The sequence below is a fragment of the Oncorhynchus keta genome, chromosome 1 (assembly GCF_023373465.1).
Source record: "Oncorhynchus keta strain PuntledgeMale-10-30-2019 chromosome 1, Oket_V2, whole genome shotgun sequence".
In the NCBI taxonomy this organism is placed as follows: Eukaryota; Metazoa; Chordata; class Actinopteri; order Salmoniformes; family Salmonidae; genus Oncorhynchus; species Oncorhynchus keta.
Window position 1 is genome coordinate 97,151,854 of NC_068421.1, and position 17,593 is coordinate 97,169,446.

General features: G+C 46.0%; 1 protein-coding gene across 1 annotated transcript in view; it reads right to left on the reverse strand.

The window, feature by feature from the left end:
* LOC127908780 (gamma-aminobutyric acid receptor subunit gamma-3) overlaps positions 1-17,593 on the reverse strand; it is a 361,942-nt gene that overhangs the window by 12,549 nt on the left and 331,800 nt on the right. Inside the window, exon 8 of the mRNA XM_052468107.1 lies at positions 1,074-1,276. Coding sequence (XP_052324067.1) covers positions 1,074-1,276 — 203 coding nt within the window. The remainder of the gene's footprint in view (positions 1-1,073; positions 1,277-17,593) is intronic.

Sequence of the window (17,593 nt, forward strand, 5' to 3'; positions counted from 1 at the left end):
GAGGGGGGCTCTGACTAATATATAGTATTAATAATGAAGGAGGGAGGGCAGACCAGGCTCTGACTAATATATAGTATTAATAATGAAGGAGGGAGGGCTCTGACTAATATATAGTATTAATAATGAAGGAGGGAGGGCAGACCAGGCTCTGACTAATATATAGTATTAATAATGAAGGAGGGGGGCTCTGACTAATATATAGTATTAATAATGAAGGAGGGGGGCTCTGACTAATATATAGTATTAATAATGAAGGAGGGAGGGCTCAGACTAATATATAGTTTTAACCTTATCATTGTAATATTACTAATACATAAGTATACTGTAACTTAAAAGGGGCAGAGCTGTATGTGGGACACAATTAACCATACATTTATATAAACAAAGGTTTTCACTGCAGTCACACATGTTTTCCTGGGTCTCGGGCTCTATCTTACCATTCTCTGGGCCTTCCTGGGTCTCGGCCTGTAGCTGTATCTTACCATTCTCTGGGCCTTCCTGGGTCTCGGCCTGTAGCTGTATCTTACCATTCTCTGGGTCTTCCTGGGTCTCCTGGGTCTAGGGCTCTATCTTACCATTCTCTGGGTCTTCCTGGGTCTAGGGCTAAATCTTACCATTCTCTGGGCCTTCCTGGGTCTCGGCCTGTAGCTGTATCTTACCATTCTCTGGGCCTTCCTGGGTCTCGGCCTGTAGCTGTATCTTACCATTCTCTGGGTCTTCCTGGGTCTAGGGCTCTATCTTACCATTCTCTGGGTCTTCCTGGGTCTAGGGCTATATCTTACCATTCTCTGGGTCTTCCTGGGTCTCGGGCTGTGGGTGTATCTTACCATTCTCTGGGCCTTCCTGGGTCTCAGGCTGTGGGTGTATCTTACCATTCTCTGGGCCTTCCTGGGTCTCGGGCTCTATCTTACCATTATCTGGGTCTTCCTGGGTCTCGGGCTGTGGGTGTATCTTACCATTCTCTGGGCCTTCCTGGGTCTAGGGCTCTATCTTACCATTCTCTGGGCCTTCCTGGGTCTCGGGCTCTATCTTACCATTCTCTGGGCCTTCCTGGGTCTAGGGCTCTATCTTACCATTCTCTGGGTGTTCCGTGGTCTGGGTCTTGGGCTGGCACCGTATGAATAGTAGTTGAGTGTGGCATACTCCATCAACGCAGCGAACACAAACAGGAAACACACAGTGACGAAGAGGTCCATGGCCGTCACGTAGGAAACCCTGGGAAGTGACGTCCTTGCCACTGTGCTCAGAGTGGTCATGGTCAACACCGTGGTTATCCCTGGATAGGAAAGAGATGTTTCAGTTCTGTTTCTGGTTGCTGTACTGTAAATTCAACACCCACTTTCTCCACAGCCTTTCAATACAGTTTCTTTCAGTAGAGCATCTTACCAGTACACCATCTTACCAGTACACTATTTTTCAGTACACTATCTTTCAGTACACTATCTTTCAATACAGTATCTTACCAGTACACTATCTTTCAATACAGTATCTTACCAGTACACTATTTTTCAGTACACTATCTTTCAGTACAGTATCTTACCAGTACACCATCTTTCAGTACATTATCTGTCAGTACACTATCTTTTAGTACACTATCTTTCAGTACACTATCTGTCAGTACACTATCTTTCAGTACACTATCTTTCAGTACACTATCTTCCAGTACACTATCTTTCAGTACACTATCTTTCAGTACACTATCTTTCAGTACACTATCTTTCAGTACACTATCTTTCAGTACACTATCTTTCAGTACACTATCTTTCAGTACACTATCTTTCAGTACACTATCTTTCAGTACACTATATTTCAGTACACTATCTTTCAGTACACTATCTTTCAGTACACTATCTTTCAGTACACTATCTTTCAGTACACTATCTTTCAGTACACTATCTTTCAGTACACTATCTTTCAGGACACTATCCAGTACACTATCTTCTTTCATCTTTACACTATCTTTCAGTACACTATCTGTCAGTACACTATCTTTCAGTACACTATCTTTCAGTACACTATCTTTCAGTACACTATCTGTCAGTACACTATCTGTCAGTACACTATCTTTCAGTACACTATCTTATCTGTCAGTACACTATCTTTCAGTACACTATCTATCTGTCAGTACACTATCTTTCAGTACACTATCTTATCTGTCCAGACATATTGGATGTTTTTTCAGCTGCCGTTAAGCTAGAGCAAACACACGCTGGTTTCTACTTTCAAACCTTAGGTAAATTATCGATCCTGGTACTATCTTATATGAGCTTGCTTGCGCTGAGGTGGGAGGGGTGGCAATATCTGATGTGTGTCCCTAAAACCATGTGCCAAAGTACCAGTTTCAGTATGTGCTGGTAGGGATATTTAAGACCAGTTGACAGCTGGTCTTAACGGTTGGTGATGGCATGGATTTTGACAGCAGAAGCACCGTCTATCCAGACACAAAGCGTCCTATTTTGTTTCATTTGATTAAAAACCAAGTATATCCTCCCCTCCTCAGTTTGTTTTTTGTGATGCCCAATCCTTTCGCCAATAGTCAAAACTACCGATAATCCTATTAAAAGTGTGTCAGCAGAAAAACAGTGAGCAGACATACTCTTTTTATCTATAGGCTTTTACATAATTTTATAGAGCTCTGTAATTATTGTGGATTTAAAACCCCTCTATGCTATACGGAACGAGAGATGACATACTTCACTTTTATTTAGGAATATTTATTTTCCTGTAACAATTTTTAGTTTTGTCATGACTTCCACCGAAGTTGGTGCCTCTACTTGTTCGGGCGGTGTTCGGTGATCGACGTCACTGGCTTTCTAGCCTCCACCGATCTACATGTTTTTTCCATTTGTTTTGTCTTGATTGTACTACCTGGAGAATGGTAAGATAGAACCCGAGACCCAGGAAGACCCAGAGAATGGTAAGATACAGCCGCAGACCCAGAGAATGGTAAGATACAGCCGAAGACCCAGAGAATGGTAAGATACAGCCCTAGACCCAGAGAATGGTAAGATACAGCCCTAGACCCAGGAAGACCCAGAGAATGGTAAGATACAGCTACATACCCAGGAAGACCCAGAGAATGGTAAGATACAGCCCTAGACCCAGAGAATGGTAAGATACAACTACAGACACAGGAAGACCCAGAGAATGGTAAGATACAGCTACAGACCCAGGAAGACCCAGAGAATGGTAAGATACAGCTACAGACCCAGGAAGACCCAGAGAATGGTAAGATACAGCTACAGACCGAGGAAGACCCAGAGAATGGTAAGATACAGCTACAGACCCAGGAAGACCCAGAGAATGGTAAGATACAGCTACAGACCCAGGAAGACCCAGATAATGGTAAGATACAGCTACAGACCAAGGAAGACCCAGATAATGGTAAGATACAGCCCTAGACCCACGAAGACCCAGAGAATTATAAGATACAGCCCTAGACCCAGGAAGACCCAGAGAATTGTAAGATACAGCCCTAGACCCAGGAAGACCGAGAGAATGGTAAGATACAGCTACAGGCCCAGGAAGACCCAGAGAATGGTAAGATACAGTCCTAGACCCAGGAAGACCCAGAGTATTATAAGATACAGCCCTAGACCCAGGAAGACCCAGAGAATGGTAAGATACAGCTACATACCCAGGAAGACCCAGAGAATGGTAAGATACAGCGACAGACCCAGAGAATGGTAAGATACAGCTACAGACCCAGGAAGACCCAGATAATGGTAAGATACAGCGACAGACCCAGGAAGACCCAGAGAATGGTAAGATACAGCCCTATACCCAGGAAGACCCAGAGAATGGTAAGATACAGCCCTAGACCCAGGAAGACCCAGAGAATGGTAAGATACAGCCCTAGACCCAGAGAATGTTAAGATACAGCTACAGATCCAGGAAGACCCAGAGAATGGTAAGATACAGCGACAGACCCAGGAAGACCCAGAGAATGGTAAGATACAGCCCTAGACCCAGGAAGACCCAGAGAATGGTAAGATACAGCTACAGGCCCAGGAAGACCCAGAGAATGGTAAGATACAGCCCTAGACCCAGGAAGACCCAGAGAATGGTAAGATACAGCTACAGGCCCAGGAAGACCCAGAGAATGGTAAGATACAGTCCTAGACCCAGGAAGACCCAGAGTATTATAAGATACAGCCCTAGACCCAGGAAGACCCAGAGAATTGTAAGATACAGCCCTAGACCCAGGAAGACCCAGAGAATGGTAAGATACAGCTACATACCCAGGAAGACCCAGAGAATGGTAAGATACAGTCCTAGACCCAGGAAGACCCAGAGTATTATAAGATACAGCCCTAGACCCAGGAAGACCCAGAGAATGGTAAGATACAGCTACAAACCCAGGAAGACCCAGAGAATGGTAAGATACAGCGACAGACCCAGAGAATGGTAAGATACAGCTACAGGCCCAGGAAGACCCAGATAATGGTAAGATACAGCGACAGACCCAGGAAGACCCAAAGAATGGTAAGATACAGCCCTATACCCAGGAAGACCCAGAGAATGGTAAGATACAGCCCTAGACCCAGAAAGACCCAGAGAATGGTAAGATACAGCCCTAGACCCAGAGAATGTTAAGATACAGCTACAGATCCAGGAAGACCCAGAGAATGGTAAGATACAGCGACAGACCCAGGAAGACCCAGAGAATGGTAAGATACAGCCCTAGACCCAGGAAGACCCAGAGAATGGTAAGATACAGCTACAGGCCCAGGAAGACCCAGAGAATGGTAAGATACAGCCCTAGACCCAGGAAGACCCAGAGAATGGTAAGATACAGCTACAGGCCCAGGAAGACCCAGAGAATGGTAAGATACAGTCCTAGACCCAGGAAGACCCAGAGTATTATAAGATACAGCCCTAGACCCAGGAAGACCCAGAGAATTGTAAGATACAGCCCTAGACCCAGGAAGACCCAGAGAATGGTAAGATACAGCTACATACCCAGGAAGACCCAGAGAATGGTAAGATACAGCGACAGACCCAGAGAATGGTAAGATACAGCTACAGGCCCAGGAAGACCCAGATAATGGTAAGATACAGCGACAGACCCAGGAAGACCCAGAGAATGGTACAGGCCCAGGAAGACCCAGAGAATGGTAAGATACAGCGACAGACCCAGGAAGACCCAGAGAATGGTAAGATACAGCCCTAGACCCCAGAGAATGGAGCCCAGTTGGTAGGAAGCAGAGAATGGTGGCAGACCGACCCTAAGACCCAGGGACCCAGAAGACCAGAGAATGGTAAGATACAGCCCTAGACCCAGGAAGACCAGAGAATGGTAAGATGCACACAGGAAGACAGAGAATGGTAAGATACAGCTTTAGACCCAGGAAGACCCAGAGAATGGTAAATACAGCTACAGGCCCAGGAAGACCCAGAGAATGGTAAGATTTAGACCCATAGAATGGTAAGATACAGCCCTAGACCCAGGAAGACCCAGAGAATGGTAAGATACAGCCCTAGACCCAGGAAGACCCAGAGAATGGTAAGATACAGCCCAGGAAGACCCAGAGAATGGTAAGATACAGACCCAGAGAATGGTAAGATACAGCCCTAGACCCAGGAAGACCCAGAGAATGGGAAGATACAGCGACAGACTCAGGAAGACCCAGAGAATGGTAAGATACAGCGACAGACCCAGGAAGACCCAGAGAATGGTAAGATACAGCTACAGATCCAGTAAGACCCAGAGAATGGTAAGATACAGCGACAGACCCAGGAAGACCCAGAGAATGGTAAGATACAGCCCTAGATCCAGGAAGACCCAGAGAATGGTAAGATACAGCCCTAGACCCAGGAAGACCCAGAGAATGGTAAGATACAGCCCTAGACCCAGAGAATGGTAAGATACAGCTACAGACCCAGGAAGACCCAGATAATGGTAAGATACAGCGACAGACCCAGGAAGACCCAGAGAATGGTAAGATACAGACCCAGGAAGACCCAGAGAATGGTAAGATACAGCCCTAGACCCAGGAAGACCCAGAGAATGGTAAGATACAGCCCTAGACCCAGGAAGACCCAGAGAATGGTAAGATACAGCTACAGGCCCAGGAAGACCCAGAGAATGGTAAGATACAGCGACAGACCCAGGAAGACCCAGAGAATGGTAAGATACAGCCCTAGACCCAGGAAGACCCAGAGAATGGTAAGATACAGCGACAGACCCAGGAAGACCCAGAGAATGGTAAGATACAGATCCAGGAAGACCCAGAGAATGGTAAGATACAGCGACAGACCCAGGAAGACCCAGAGAATGGTAAGATACAGCTACAGACCCAGGAAGACCCAGAGAATGGTAAGATACAGCCCTAGACCCAGGAAGACCCAGAAAATGGTAAGATACAGCCCTAGACCCAGGAAGACCCAGAGAATGGTAAGATACAGCCCTAGACCCAGAGAATGGTAAGATACAGCTACAGACCCAGGAAGACCCAGAGAATGGTAAGATACAGCGACAGACCCAGGAAGACCCAGAGAATGGTAAGATACAGCTACAGACCCAGGAAGACCCAGAGAATGGTAAGTTACAGCCCTAGACCCAGGAAGACCCAGAGAATGGTAAGATACAGCCCTAGACCCAGGAAGACCCAGAGAATGGTAAGATACAGCTACAGACCCAGGAAGATCCAGAGAATCGTGCTTCAGCAAAGGAGCCTATCCATAACAGGTTTCTAAATGGTATACTGGTGAGGTGTCTGCATTATTCTCAGTAGACATAGGCCTACCTGCAATTCATACTCCATTTGGCTTATATCCATCCCCATTTCTAAAGAGCGCCTCTGGTCCTGTAACCAAAAAACATGCTCCTCCCAAACACGCTCTTCAAATGATTCAGTCCTATAACACCATATCAACAGTAGTGCTAGGACATATCTGTCTCATTGACAACGTGCATCACACACACACACACACACACACACACACACACACACACACACACACACACACACACACACACACACACACACACACACACACACACACACACACACACACACACACACACACACACACACACACACACACACACACACACACACACACACACACACACACACACACACACACACACACGATACAATTCCCTGGAGGCTGGTACTTTATATTAGAGAAGTGAGGCATAACAGACCTATACTCGTTGAAGTCAATTACAAGAATGTTGACTGTCAACACTCCAAAAACAATATTGAGGAAAAATGTGTTTACCGTTGCTATCACTTGTTAATGAAGCCTATGCTATTTAATATAGTACCAATCCTCAACGGACCAGGACTAGGTGCCACAGACAAATCCATTCCGCTCATAATAACGGCTGCTGACACAACCCCAGATCTATATAGCACTACCGACAGCGTTAGGTTTGTTCAAATAGAGCCCATTATGTTATTGACGGGGAAAGACACCATCACTCTCTAGACACCTCTCTAGACTGTTTCTTGCATTTAAAACTCTCTCTTCATCTCCCAGACGTTCCCTCCCCAGACTGTTTTATATGCAGGAAACAGTCTCTTCACCTCCCAGACCTTCCTTCCCCAGACTGTTCTCCCCAGACTGTTTCCTAAAACTGTACATCTGCCAGACCTTCCCTTCCCAGACTGCTCTCATATATTCCTTCATATATAAAAAAAACTGCTAATTTACGATCTCTACCTCCCATACACTCTGTTCTCTCTCTCTCTCCCCATCTCCCTCTCTCTCCCCACATCTCCCTCTCTCTCCCCCATCTCCCTCTCTCTCCCTCATCTCCCTCAACTCCCTCTCTCTCCCTCATCTCCCTCTCTCTCCCCCAACTCCCTCTCTCTCCCTCATCTCCCTCTCTCTCCCCCAACTCCCCCTCTCTCCCTCATCTCCCTCTCTCTCCCCCAACTCCCTCTCTCTCCCTCATCTCCCTCTCTCTCCCCCAACTCCCTCTCTCTCCCTCATCTCCCTCTCTCTCCCCCAACTCCCCTCTCTCCCTCATCTCCCCCCTCTCTCTCCCCCAACTCCCTCTCTCTCCCTCATCTCCCTCTCTCTCCCCCAACTCCCTCTCTCTCCCTCATCTCTCCCTTCTCTCTCCCCCAACTCCCTCTCCTCATCTCTCTCCTCCCCAACTCCCTCTCTCTCTCCCTCATCTCCCTCTCCCCCAACTCCCTCTCTCTCCCTCATCTCCCTCTCTCTCCCCCAACTCCCTCTCTCTCCCTCATCTCTCCCCAACTCCCCCTCTCTCTCCCCCATCTCCCTCTCTCTCCCCATCTCCCTCATCTCCCCCTCTCCCTCTCTCCCCCAACTCCCTCCCCCTCTCTCCCTCATCTCCCTCTCTCTCCCCCAACTCCTCTCTCTCCCTCATCTCCCTCCTCCCCCAACTCTCCTCTCCCTCTCTCCCCCCAACTCCCTCATCTCCCTCTCTCTCCCCCAACTCCCTCATCTCTTCTCATCTCCCTCTCTCTCCCCCAACTCCCTCATCTCACTCCCTCCCCCCCCATCTTCCTCATCTCCCTCTCTCCCCCAACTCCCTCATCTCCCTCTCTCTCTCCCCACATCTCCCTCTCTCTCCCCCATCTCCCTCTCTCTCCCCCATCTCCCTCTCTCTCTCCCATCTCCCTCATCTCACTCCCTCTCCCCCATCTCCCTCCCTCTCCCTCTCTATTTATCCCTCTCACGCCCTTTCTTTCTCTCTGTCTCTCTATTCCCCCTCTCTCTCTGTCCCTCTCTCTATACCTCCCTCTCTCTCTGTCCCTCTCTCTATTCCCCCTCTCTCTCTGTCCCTCTCTATACCTCCCTCTCTCTCTGTCCCTCTCTCTATAACTCCCTCTCTCTCTCTGTCCCTCTCTCTCTCTCTGTCCCTCTCTCTCTCTGTCCCTCTCTCTATACCTCCCTCTCTCTCTGTCCCTCTCTCTCTCTGTCCCTCTCTCTATACCTCCCTCTCGCTATACCTCCCTCTCTCTATATCTCCCTCTCTCTATACCTCCCTCTCTCTCTGTCCCTCTCTCTCTGTCCCTCTCTCTATTCCCCCTCTCTCTCTGTCCCTCTCTCTATACCTCCCTCTCTCTCTGTCCCTCTCTCTATACCTCCCTCTCTCTCTGTCCCTCTCTCTATACCTCCCTCTCTCTCTGTCCCTCTCTCTCTGTCCCTCTCTCTATTCCCCCTCTCTCTCTGTCCCTCTCTCTATACCTCCCTCTCTCTCTGTCCCTCTCTCTATACCTCCCTCTCTCTATATCTCCCTCTCTCTATACCTCCCTCTCTCTATCCCTCTCTCTCTATCCCTCTCTCACTCTGTCCCTCTCTATATACCTCCCTCTCTCTCTGTCCCTCTCTCTATCCCTCTCTCTCTGTCCCTCTCTCTCTGTCTCTCTCTATACCTCCCTCTCTCTCTGTCCATCCCTCTTTCTCTCTGTCCCTCTCTCTCTCTGTCGCTCTCTCTCTGTCTCTCTCTCTCTATACCTCCCTCTCTCTCTGTCCATCTCTCTTTCTCTCTGTCCCCCTCTCTCTCTCTCTCTCTCTGTCCCTCTCTCTATACCTCCCTCTCTTACTCACTCCCTCTCTACATATCTCTCCTTCTCTCTTCTCATATATCTCAATTCAAAGGGCTTTATTGGCATGGGAAACATAGGTTACATTGCCAAAGCAAGTGAAATAGATAAACAAAAGTGAAGTAAACAATAAAATAATAATAATTAACAGTAAACATTACACTCACAGAAGTTACAAAAGAATAAAAGACATGTCAAATGTCATATTACGTAAATATACAATGTTGTAACAATGTGCAAATAGTTAAAGTACAAAAGGGAAAATAAATAAGCATAAATATGGGTTGTATTTACAATGGTGTTTGTTCTTCACTGGTTGCCCTTTTCTTGTGGCAACAGGTCACACATCTTGCTGCTGTGATGGCACACTGTGGTATTTCACCCAGTAGATATGGGAGTTTATCAAAATCAGGTTTGTTTTAGAATTCTTTGTGGATCTGTATAATCTGGGGGAAATAAATGTCTCTAATATGGTCATACATTTGGCAGGAGGTTAGGAAGTGCAGATCAGTTTCCACCTCATTTTGTGGGCAGTGAGCACATAGCCTGTCTTCTCTTGAGAGCCATGTCTGCCTACGGCAGCATCTCTCAATAGCAAGGCTATGATCACTGAGTCTGTATATACAGTCCAAGCTGGGTCTGTAGTCAAAGCGTTCCTTAATATTGGGTCACTGTGTACTCTCTGTTTAGGGCGAAATAGCATTTTAGTTTGCTCTGTTATTTAGGAAAATTCTTTACAATGTGTCAAGTAACTATCTTTTTGTTTACTCATGGTTTGGTTGGGTCCAATTGTGCTGCTGTCCTGGGGCTCTGTTGGGGTCTGTTTGTGTTTGTGAACAGAGCCCCAGGACCAGCTTGCTTAGGGGAGGGACTCTTCTCCAGGTTCATCTCTCTGTAGGTGATGGCTTTGTTATGGAAGGTTTGGGAATCACTTCCTTTTAGGTGGTTGTAGAATTTAACGTCTCTTTTCTGGATTTTGATCATTAACAGGTATTGGCCTAATTCTGCTCTGCATGCATTATTTGGTGTTTTACGTTGTAAACTGAGGATATTTTTGCAGAATTCTGCGTGCAGAGTCTCAATTTGGAGTTTGTCCCATTTAGTCAATTCTTGGTTGGTGAGCAGACCCCAAAACCTCACAACCATAAAGGGTATTGAGTTATACAACTGATTCAACTATTTTTTTGCCAGATCCTCATTGGTATGTCGAATTTTATGTTCGTAGTGATGGCATAGAAGGCACTTCTTGCCTTGTCTCTCAGATCGTTCACAGCTTTGTGGAAGTTACCTGTGGCTCTGATGTTTTGGTATTCATAGTTTTGTGTGCTCTAGGGCAACGGTGTGTAGATTGAATTTGTTTTTGTGGTCCTGGCAACTGGATAATTTTAGAAAAAAACATTATTTTTGTCTTACTGAGTTTTACTGTCAGGGCCCAGGTCTGACAGAATCTGTGCCGAATATCTAGGTGCTGCTGTAGGCCCTCCTTGGTTGGTGACAGAAGTACCTGATCATCAACAAACAGTAGACATTTGACTTCAGATTCTAGTAGGGTGAGGCCGGGTGCTGCAGACTGTTCTAGTGCCCTCACCAATTAGTTGATATATATTGAAGATATATGTTGAAGAGGGTGGGGCTTAACCGTTCAAAAGTTTGGGGACACTTAAAAATGTTGTTGTTTTTGAAAGAAAAGCACATTTTCGGTCTACTAAAATAACATCAAATTGATCAGAAATACAGTGTAGACCTTGTTAATGTTGTAAATGACCATTGTAGTTAGAAACGGCAGATTGTTTCAAATGGAATATCTACAGAAGCCCATTATCAGCAACCATCACTCCTGTGTTCCAATTGCACGTTGTGTTAGTTAATCCAAGTTTATCATTTTAAAAGGCTAATTGATTTTGCAATTATGCTAGCACAGCTGAAAAATGTTATTCTGATTATTAAAGAAGGAATAAAACTGGCCTTCTTTAGACTTTAGAGTGTCTGGAGCATCAGCATTTGTGGGTTCAATTACAGGCTCAAAATGGCCAGAAACAAATATTTTTTTTCTGAAACTCATCAGTCTATTCTTGTTTTGAGAAATGAAGGCTTTTCCATGAGAGAAATTGCCAAGAAACTGAAGATCTTGTACAACGCTGTGTACTACTTTATCTTCACTATAATGTTCCTCAGGACTGCATATTAACTAATGGAGAGGAGGCAGTAACCAGAACGTTCCACAGGACTGCATATTAACTAATGGAGAGCAGGCAGTAACCAGAACGTTCCTCAGGACTGCATATTAACTAATAGAGAGGAAGCAGTAACCAGAACGTTCCACAGGACTGCATATTAACTAATAGAGAGGAGGCAGTAACCAGAACGTTCCACAGGACTGCATATTAACTAATAGACAGGAGGCAGTAACCAGAACGTTCCACAGGACTGCATATTAACTAATGGAGAGGAAGCAGTAACCAGAACGTTCCACAGGACTGCATATTAACTAATGGAGAGGAGGCAGTAACCAGAACGTTCCACAGGACTGCATATTAACTAATAGAGAGAGAGGAACGCAGGAGTAACCAGAACGAACGTTCCACAGGACTGCATATTAACTAATAGAGAGGAGGCAGTAACCAGAACGTTCCACAGGACTGCATATTAACTAATGGAGAGGAGGCAGTAACCAGAACGTTCCACAGGACTGCATATTAACTAATGGAGAGGAGGCAGTAACCAGAACGTTCCACAGGACTGCATATTAACTAATGGAGAGGAGGCAGTAACCAGAACGTTCCACAGGACTGCATATTAACTAATAACTGGAGAGGAGGCAGTAATGGAGAGGAGAGCAGTAACCAGAACGTTCCACAGGACTGCATATTAACTAATGGAGAGGAGGCAGTAACCAGAACGTTCCACAGGACTGCATATTAACTAATGGAGAGGAGGCAGTAACCAGAACGTTCCACAGGACTGCATATTAACTAATGGAGAGCAGGCAGTAACCAGAACGTTCCACAGGACTGCACATTAACTAATAGAGAGGAGGCAGTAACCAGAACGTTCCACAGGACTGCATATTAACTAATGGAGAGGAGGCAGTAACCAGAACGTTCCACAGGACTGCACATTAACTAATAGAGAGGAGGCAGTAACCAGAACGTTCCACAGGACTGCACATTAACTAATGGAGAGGAGGCAGTAACCAGAACGTTCCACAGGACTGCACATGAACTAATAGAGAGGAGGCAGTAACCAGAACGTTCCACAGGACTGCACATTAACTAATAGAGAGGAGGCAGTAAGAACGTTCCAGCACATTAACTAATGGAGAGGAGGTAACAGAACGCTCCACAGGACTGCATTAACATTAACTAATGGAGAGGAGGCAGTAACCAGAACGTTCCACAGGACTGCATATTAACTAATGGAGAGGAGGCAGTAACCAGAACGTTCCACAGGACTGCATATTAACTAATGGAGAGGAGGCAGTAACCAGAACGTTCCACAGGACTGCACATTAACTAATGGAGAGGAGGCAGTAACCAGAACGTTCCACAGGACTGCATATTAACTAATAGAGAGGAGGCAGTAACCAGAACGTTCCACAGGACTGCATATTAACTAATGGAGAGGAGGCAGTAACCAGAACGTTCCACAGGACTGCATATTAACTAATGGAGAGGAGGCAGTAACCAGAACGTTCCACAGGACTGCATATTAACTAATGGAGAGGAGGCAGTAACCAGAACGTTCCACAGGACTGCATATTAACTAATGGAGAGGAGGCAGTAACCAGAACGTTCCACAGGACTGCATATTAACTAATGGAGAGGAGGCAGTAACCAGAACGTTCATATTAACTAATGGAGAGAGCAGTAACCAGAACTCCACAGGATGCATATTAACTAATGGAGAGGAGGCAGTAACCAGAACGTTCCACAGGACTGCATATTAACTAATGGAGAGGAGGCAGTAACCAGAACGTTCCACAGGACTGCATATTAACTAATAGAGAGGAGGCAGTAACCAGAACGTTCCACAGGACTGCATATTAACTAATAGAGAGGAGGCAGTAACCAGAACGTTCCACAGGACTGCATATTAACTAATGGAGAGGAGGCAGTAACCAGAACGTTCCACAGGACTGCATATTAACTAATGGAGAGGAGGCAGTAACCAGAACGTTCCACAGGACTGCATATTAACTAATGGAGAGCAGGCAGTAACCAGAACGTTCCACAGGACTGCATATTAACTAATGGAGAGGAGGCAGTAACCAGAACGTTCCTCAGGACTGCATATTAACTAATGGAGAGGAGGCAGTAACCAGAACGTTCCTCAGGACTGCATATTAACTAATGGAGAGGAGGCAGTAACCAGAACGTTCCACAGGACTGCATATTAACTAATGGAGAGGAGGCAGTAACCAGAACGTTCCACAGGACTGCATATTAACTAATGGAGAGGAGGCAGTAACCAGAACGTTCCACAGGACTGCATATTAACTAATGGAGAGGAGGCAGTAACCAGAACGTTCCACAGGACTGCATATTAACTAATGGAGAGGAGGCAGTAACCAGAACGTTCCACAGGACTGCATATTAACTAATGGAGAGGAGGCAGTAACCAGAACGTTCCACAGGACTGCATATTAACTAATGGAGAGGAGGCAGTAACCAGAACGTTCCACAGGACTGCATATTAACTAATGGAGAGGAGGTAGTAACCAGAACGTTCCACAGGACTGCATATTAACTAATGGAGAGGAGGCAGTAACCAGAACGTTCCACAGGACTGCATATTAACTAATGGACAGGAGGCAGTAACCAGAACGTTCCACAGGACTGCACATTAACTAATGGAGAGGAGGCAGTTCCACAGGAATATTAACAGAACGTAACCAGAACGTTCCACAGGACTGCATATTAACTAATGGAGAGGAGGCAGTAACCAGAACGTTCCACAGGACTGCATATTAACTAATGGAGAGGAGGCAGTAACCAGAACGTTCCACAGGACTGCACATTAACTAATGGAGAGGAGGCAGTAACCAGAACGTTCCACAGGACTGCATATTAACTAATGGAGAGGAGGCAGTAACCAGAACGTTCCACAGGACTGCATATTAACTAATGGAGAGAGGCAGTAACCAGAACGTTCCACAGGACTGCATATTAACTAATGGAGAGAGGCAGTAACCAGAACGTTCCACAGGACTGCATATTAACTAATGGAGAGGAGGCAGTAACCAGAACGTTCCACAGAACGTTCCACAGGACTGCATATTAACTAATGGAGAGGAGGCAGTAACCAGAACGTTCCACAGGACTGCATATTAACTAATGGAGAGGAGGCAGTAACCAGAACGTTCCACAGGACTGCATATTAACTAATGGAGAGGAGGCAGTAACCAGAACGTTCCACAGGACTGCATATTAACTAATGGAGAGGAGGCAGTAACCAGAACGTTCCACAGGACTGCATATTAACTAATGGAGAGGAGGCAGTAACCAGAACGTTCCACAGGACTGCATATTAACTAATGGAGAGGAGGCAGTAACCAGAACGTTCCACAGGACTGCATATTAACTAATGGAGAGGAGGCAGCAGAACGTCCACAGGACTGCATATTAAGAAGGCAGTAACCAGAACGTTCCACAGGACTGCATATTAACTAATGGAGAGGAGGCAGTAACCAGAACGTTCCACAGGACTGCATATTAACTAATGGAGAGGAGGCAGTAACCAGAACGTTCCACAGGACTGCACATTAACTAATGGAGAGGAGGCAGTAACCAGAACGTTCCACAGGACTGCATATTAACTAATGGAGAGGAGGCAGTAACCAGAACGTTCCACAGGACTGCATATTAACTAATGGAGAGGAGGCAGTAACCAGAACGTTCCACAGGACTGCATATTAACTAATGGAGAGGAGGCAGTAACCAGAACGTTCCACAGGACTGCACATAACTAATAGAGAGAGCAGTAACCAGAACGTTCCACAGGACTGCATATTAACTAATGGAGAGGAGGCAGTAACCAGAACGTTCCACAGGACTGCACATTAACTAATGGAGAGGAGGCAGTAACCAGAACGTTCCACAGGACTGCATATTAACTAATAGAGAGGAGGCAGTAACCAGAACGTTCCACAGGACTGCATATTAACTAATGGAGAGGAGGCAGTAACCAGAACGTTCCACAGGACTGCATATTAACTAATGGAGAGGAGGCAGTAACCAGAACGTTCCACAGGACTGCATATTAACTAATGGAGAGGAGGCAGTAACCAGAACGTTCCACAGGACTGCATATTAACTAATGGAGAGGAGGCAGTAACCAGAACGTTCCACAGGACTGCACATTAACTAATGGAGAGGAGGCAGTAACCAGAACGTTCCACAGGACTGCATATTAACTAATGGAGAGGAGGCAGTAACCAGAACGTTCCACAGGACTGCATATTAACTAATAGAGAGGAGGCAGTAACCAGAACGTTCCACAGGACTGCACATTAACTAATAGAGAGGAGGCAGTAACCAGAACGTTCCACAGGACTGCATATGAACTAATAGAGAGGAGGCAGTAACCAGAACGTTCCACAGGACTGCACATGAATATTAACCAGAATGGAGAGGAGGCAGTAACCAGAACGCTCCACAGGACTGCATATTAACTAATGGAGAGGAGGCAGTAACCAGAACGTTCCACAGGACTGCATATTAACTAATGGAGAGGAGGCAGTAACCAGAACGTTCCACAGGACTGCATATTAACTAATGGAGAGGAGGCAGTAACCAGAACGTTCCACAGGACTGCATATTAACTAATAGAGAGGAGGCAGTAACCAGAACGTTCCACAGGACTGCATATTAACTAATGGAGAGGAGGCAGTAACCAGAACGTTCCACAGGACTGCATATTAACTAATGGAGAGGAGGCAGTAACCAGAACGTTCCACAGGACTGCATATTAACTAATGGAGAGGAGGCAGTAACCAGAACGTTCCACAGGACTGCATATTAACTAATGGAGAGGAGGCAGTAACCAGAACGTTCCACAGGACTGCATATTAACTAATGGAGAGGAGGCAGTAACCAGAACGTTCCTCAGGACTGCATATTAACTAATGGAGAGGAGGCAGTAACCAGAACGTTCCACAGGACTGCATATTAACTAATGGAGAGGAGGCAGTAACCAGAACGTTCCACAGGACTGCATATTAACTAATGGAGAGGAGGCAGTAACCAGAACGTTCCACAGGACTGCATATTAACTAATGGAGAGGAGGCAGTAACCAGAACGTTCCACAGGACTGCATATTAACTAATGGAGAGGAGGCAGTAACCAGAACGTTCCACAGGACTGCATATTAACTAATGGAGAGCAGGCAGTAACCAGAACGTTCCACAGGACTGCATATTAACTAATGGAGAGGAGGCAGTAACCAGAACGTTCCACAGGACTGCATATTAACTAATGGAGAGGAGGCAGTAACCAGAACGTAACCAGAACGTTCCACAGGACTGCATATTAACTAATGGAGAGGAGGCAGTAACCAGAACGTTCCACAGGACTGCATATTAACTAATGGAGAGGAGGCAGTAACCAGAACGTTCCACAGGACTGCATATTAACTAATGGAGAGGAGGCAGTAACCAGAACGTTCCACAGGACTGCATATTAACTAATGGAGAGGAGGCAGTAACCAGAACGTTCCACAGGAACATTAACAGAACGTTCCACAGGACTGCATATTAACTAATAGAGAGGAGGCAGTAACCAGAACGTTCCACAGGACTGCATATTAACTAATGGAGAGGAGGCAGTAACCAGAACGTTCCACAGGACTGCATATTAACTAATGGAGAGGAGGCAGTAACCAGAACGTTCCACAGGACTGCATATTAACTAATGGAGAGGAGGCAGTAACCAGAACGTTCCACAGGACTGCACATTAACTAATGGAGAGGAGGCAGTAACCAGAACGTTCCACAGGACTGCATATTAACTAATGGAGAGGAGGCAGTAACCAGAACGTTCCACAGGACTGCATATTAACTAAT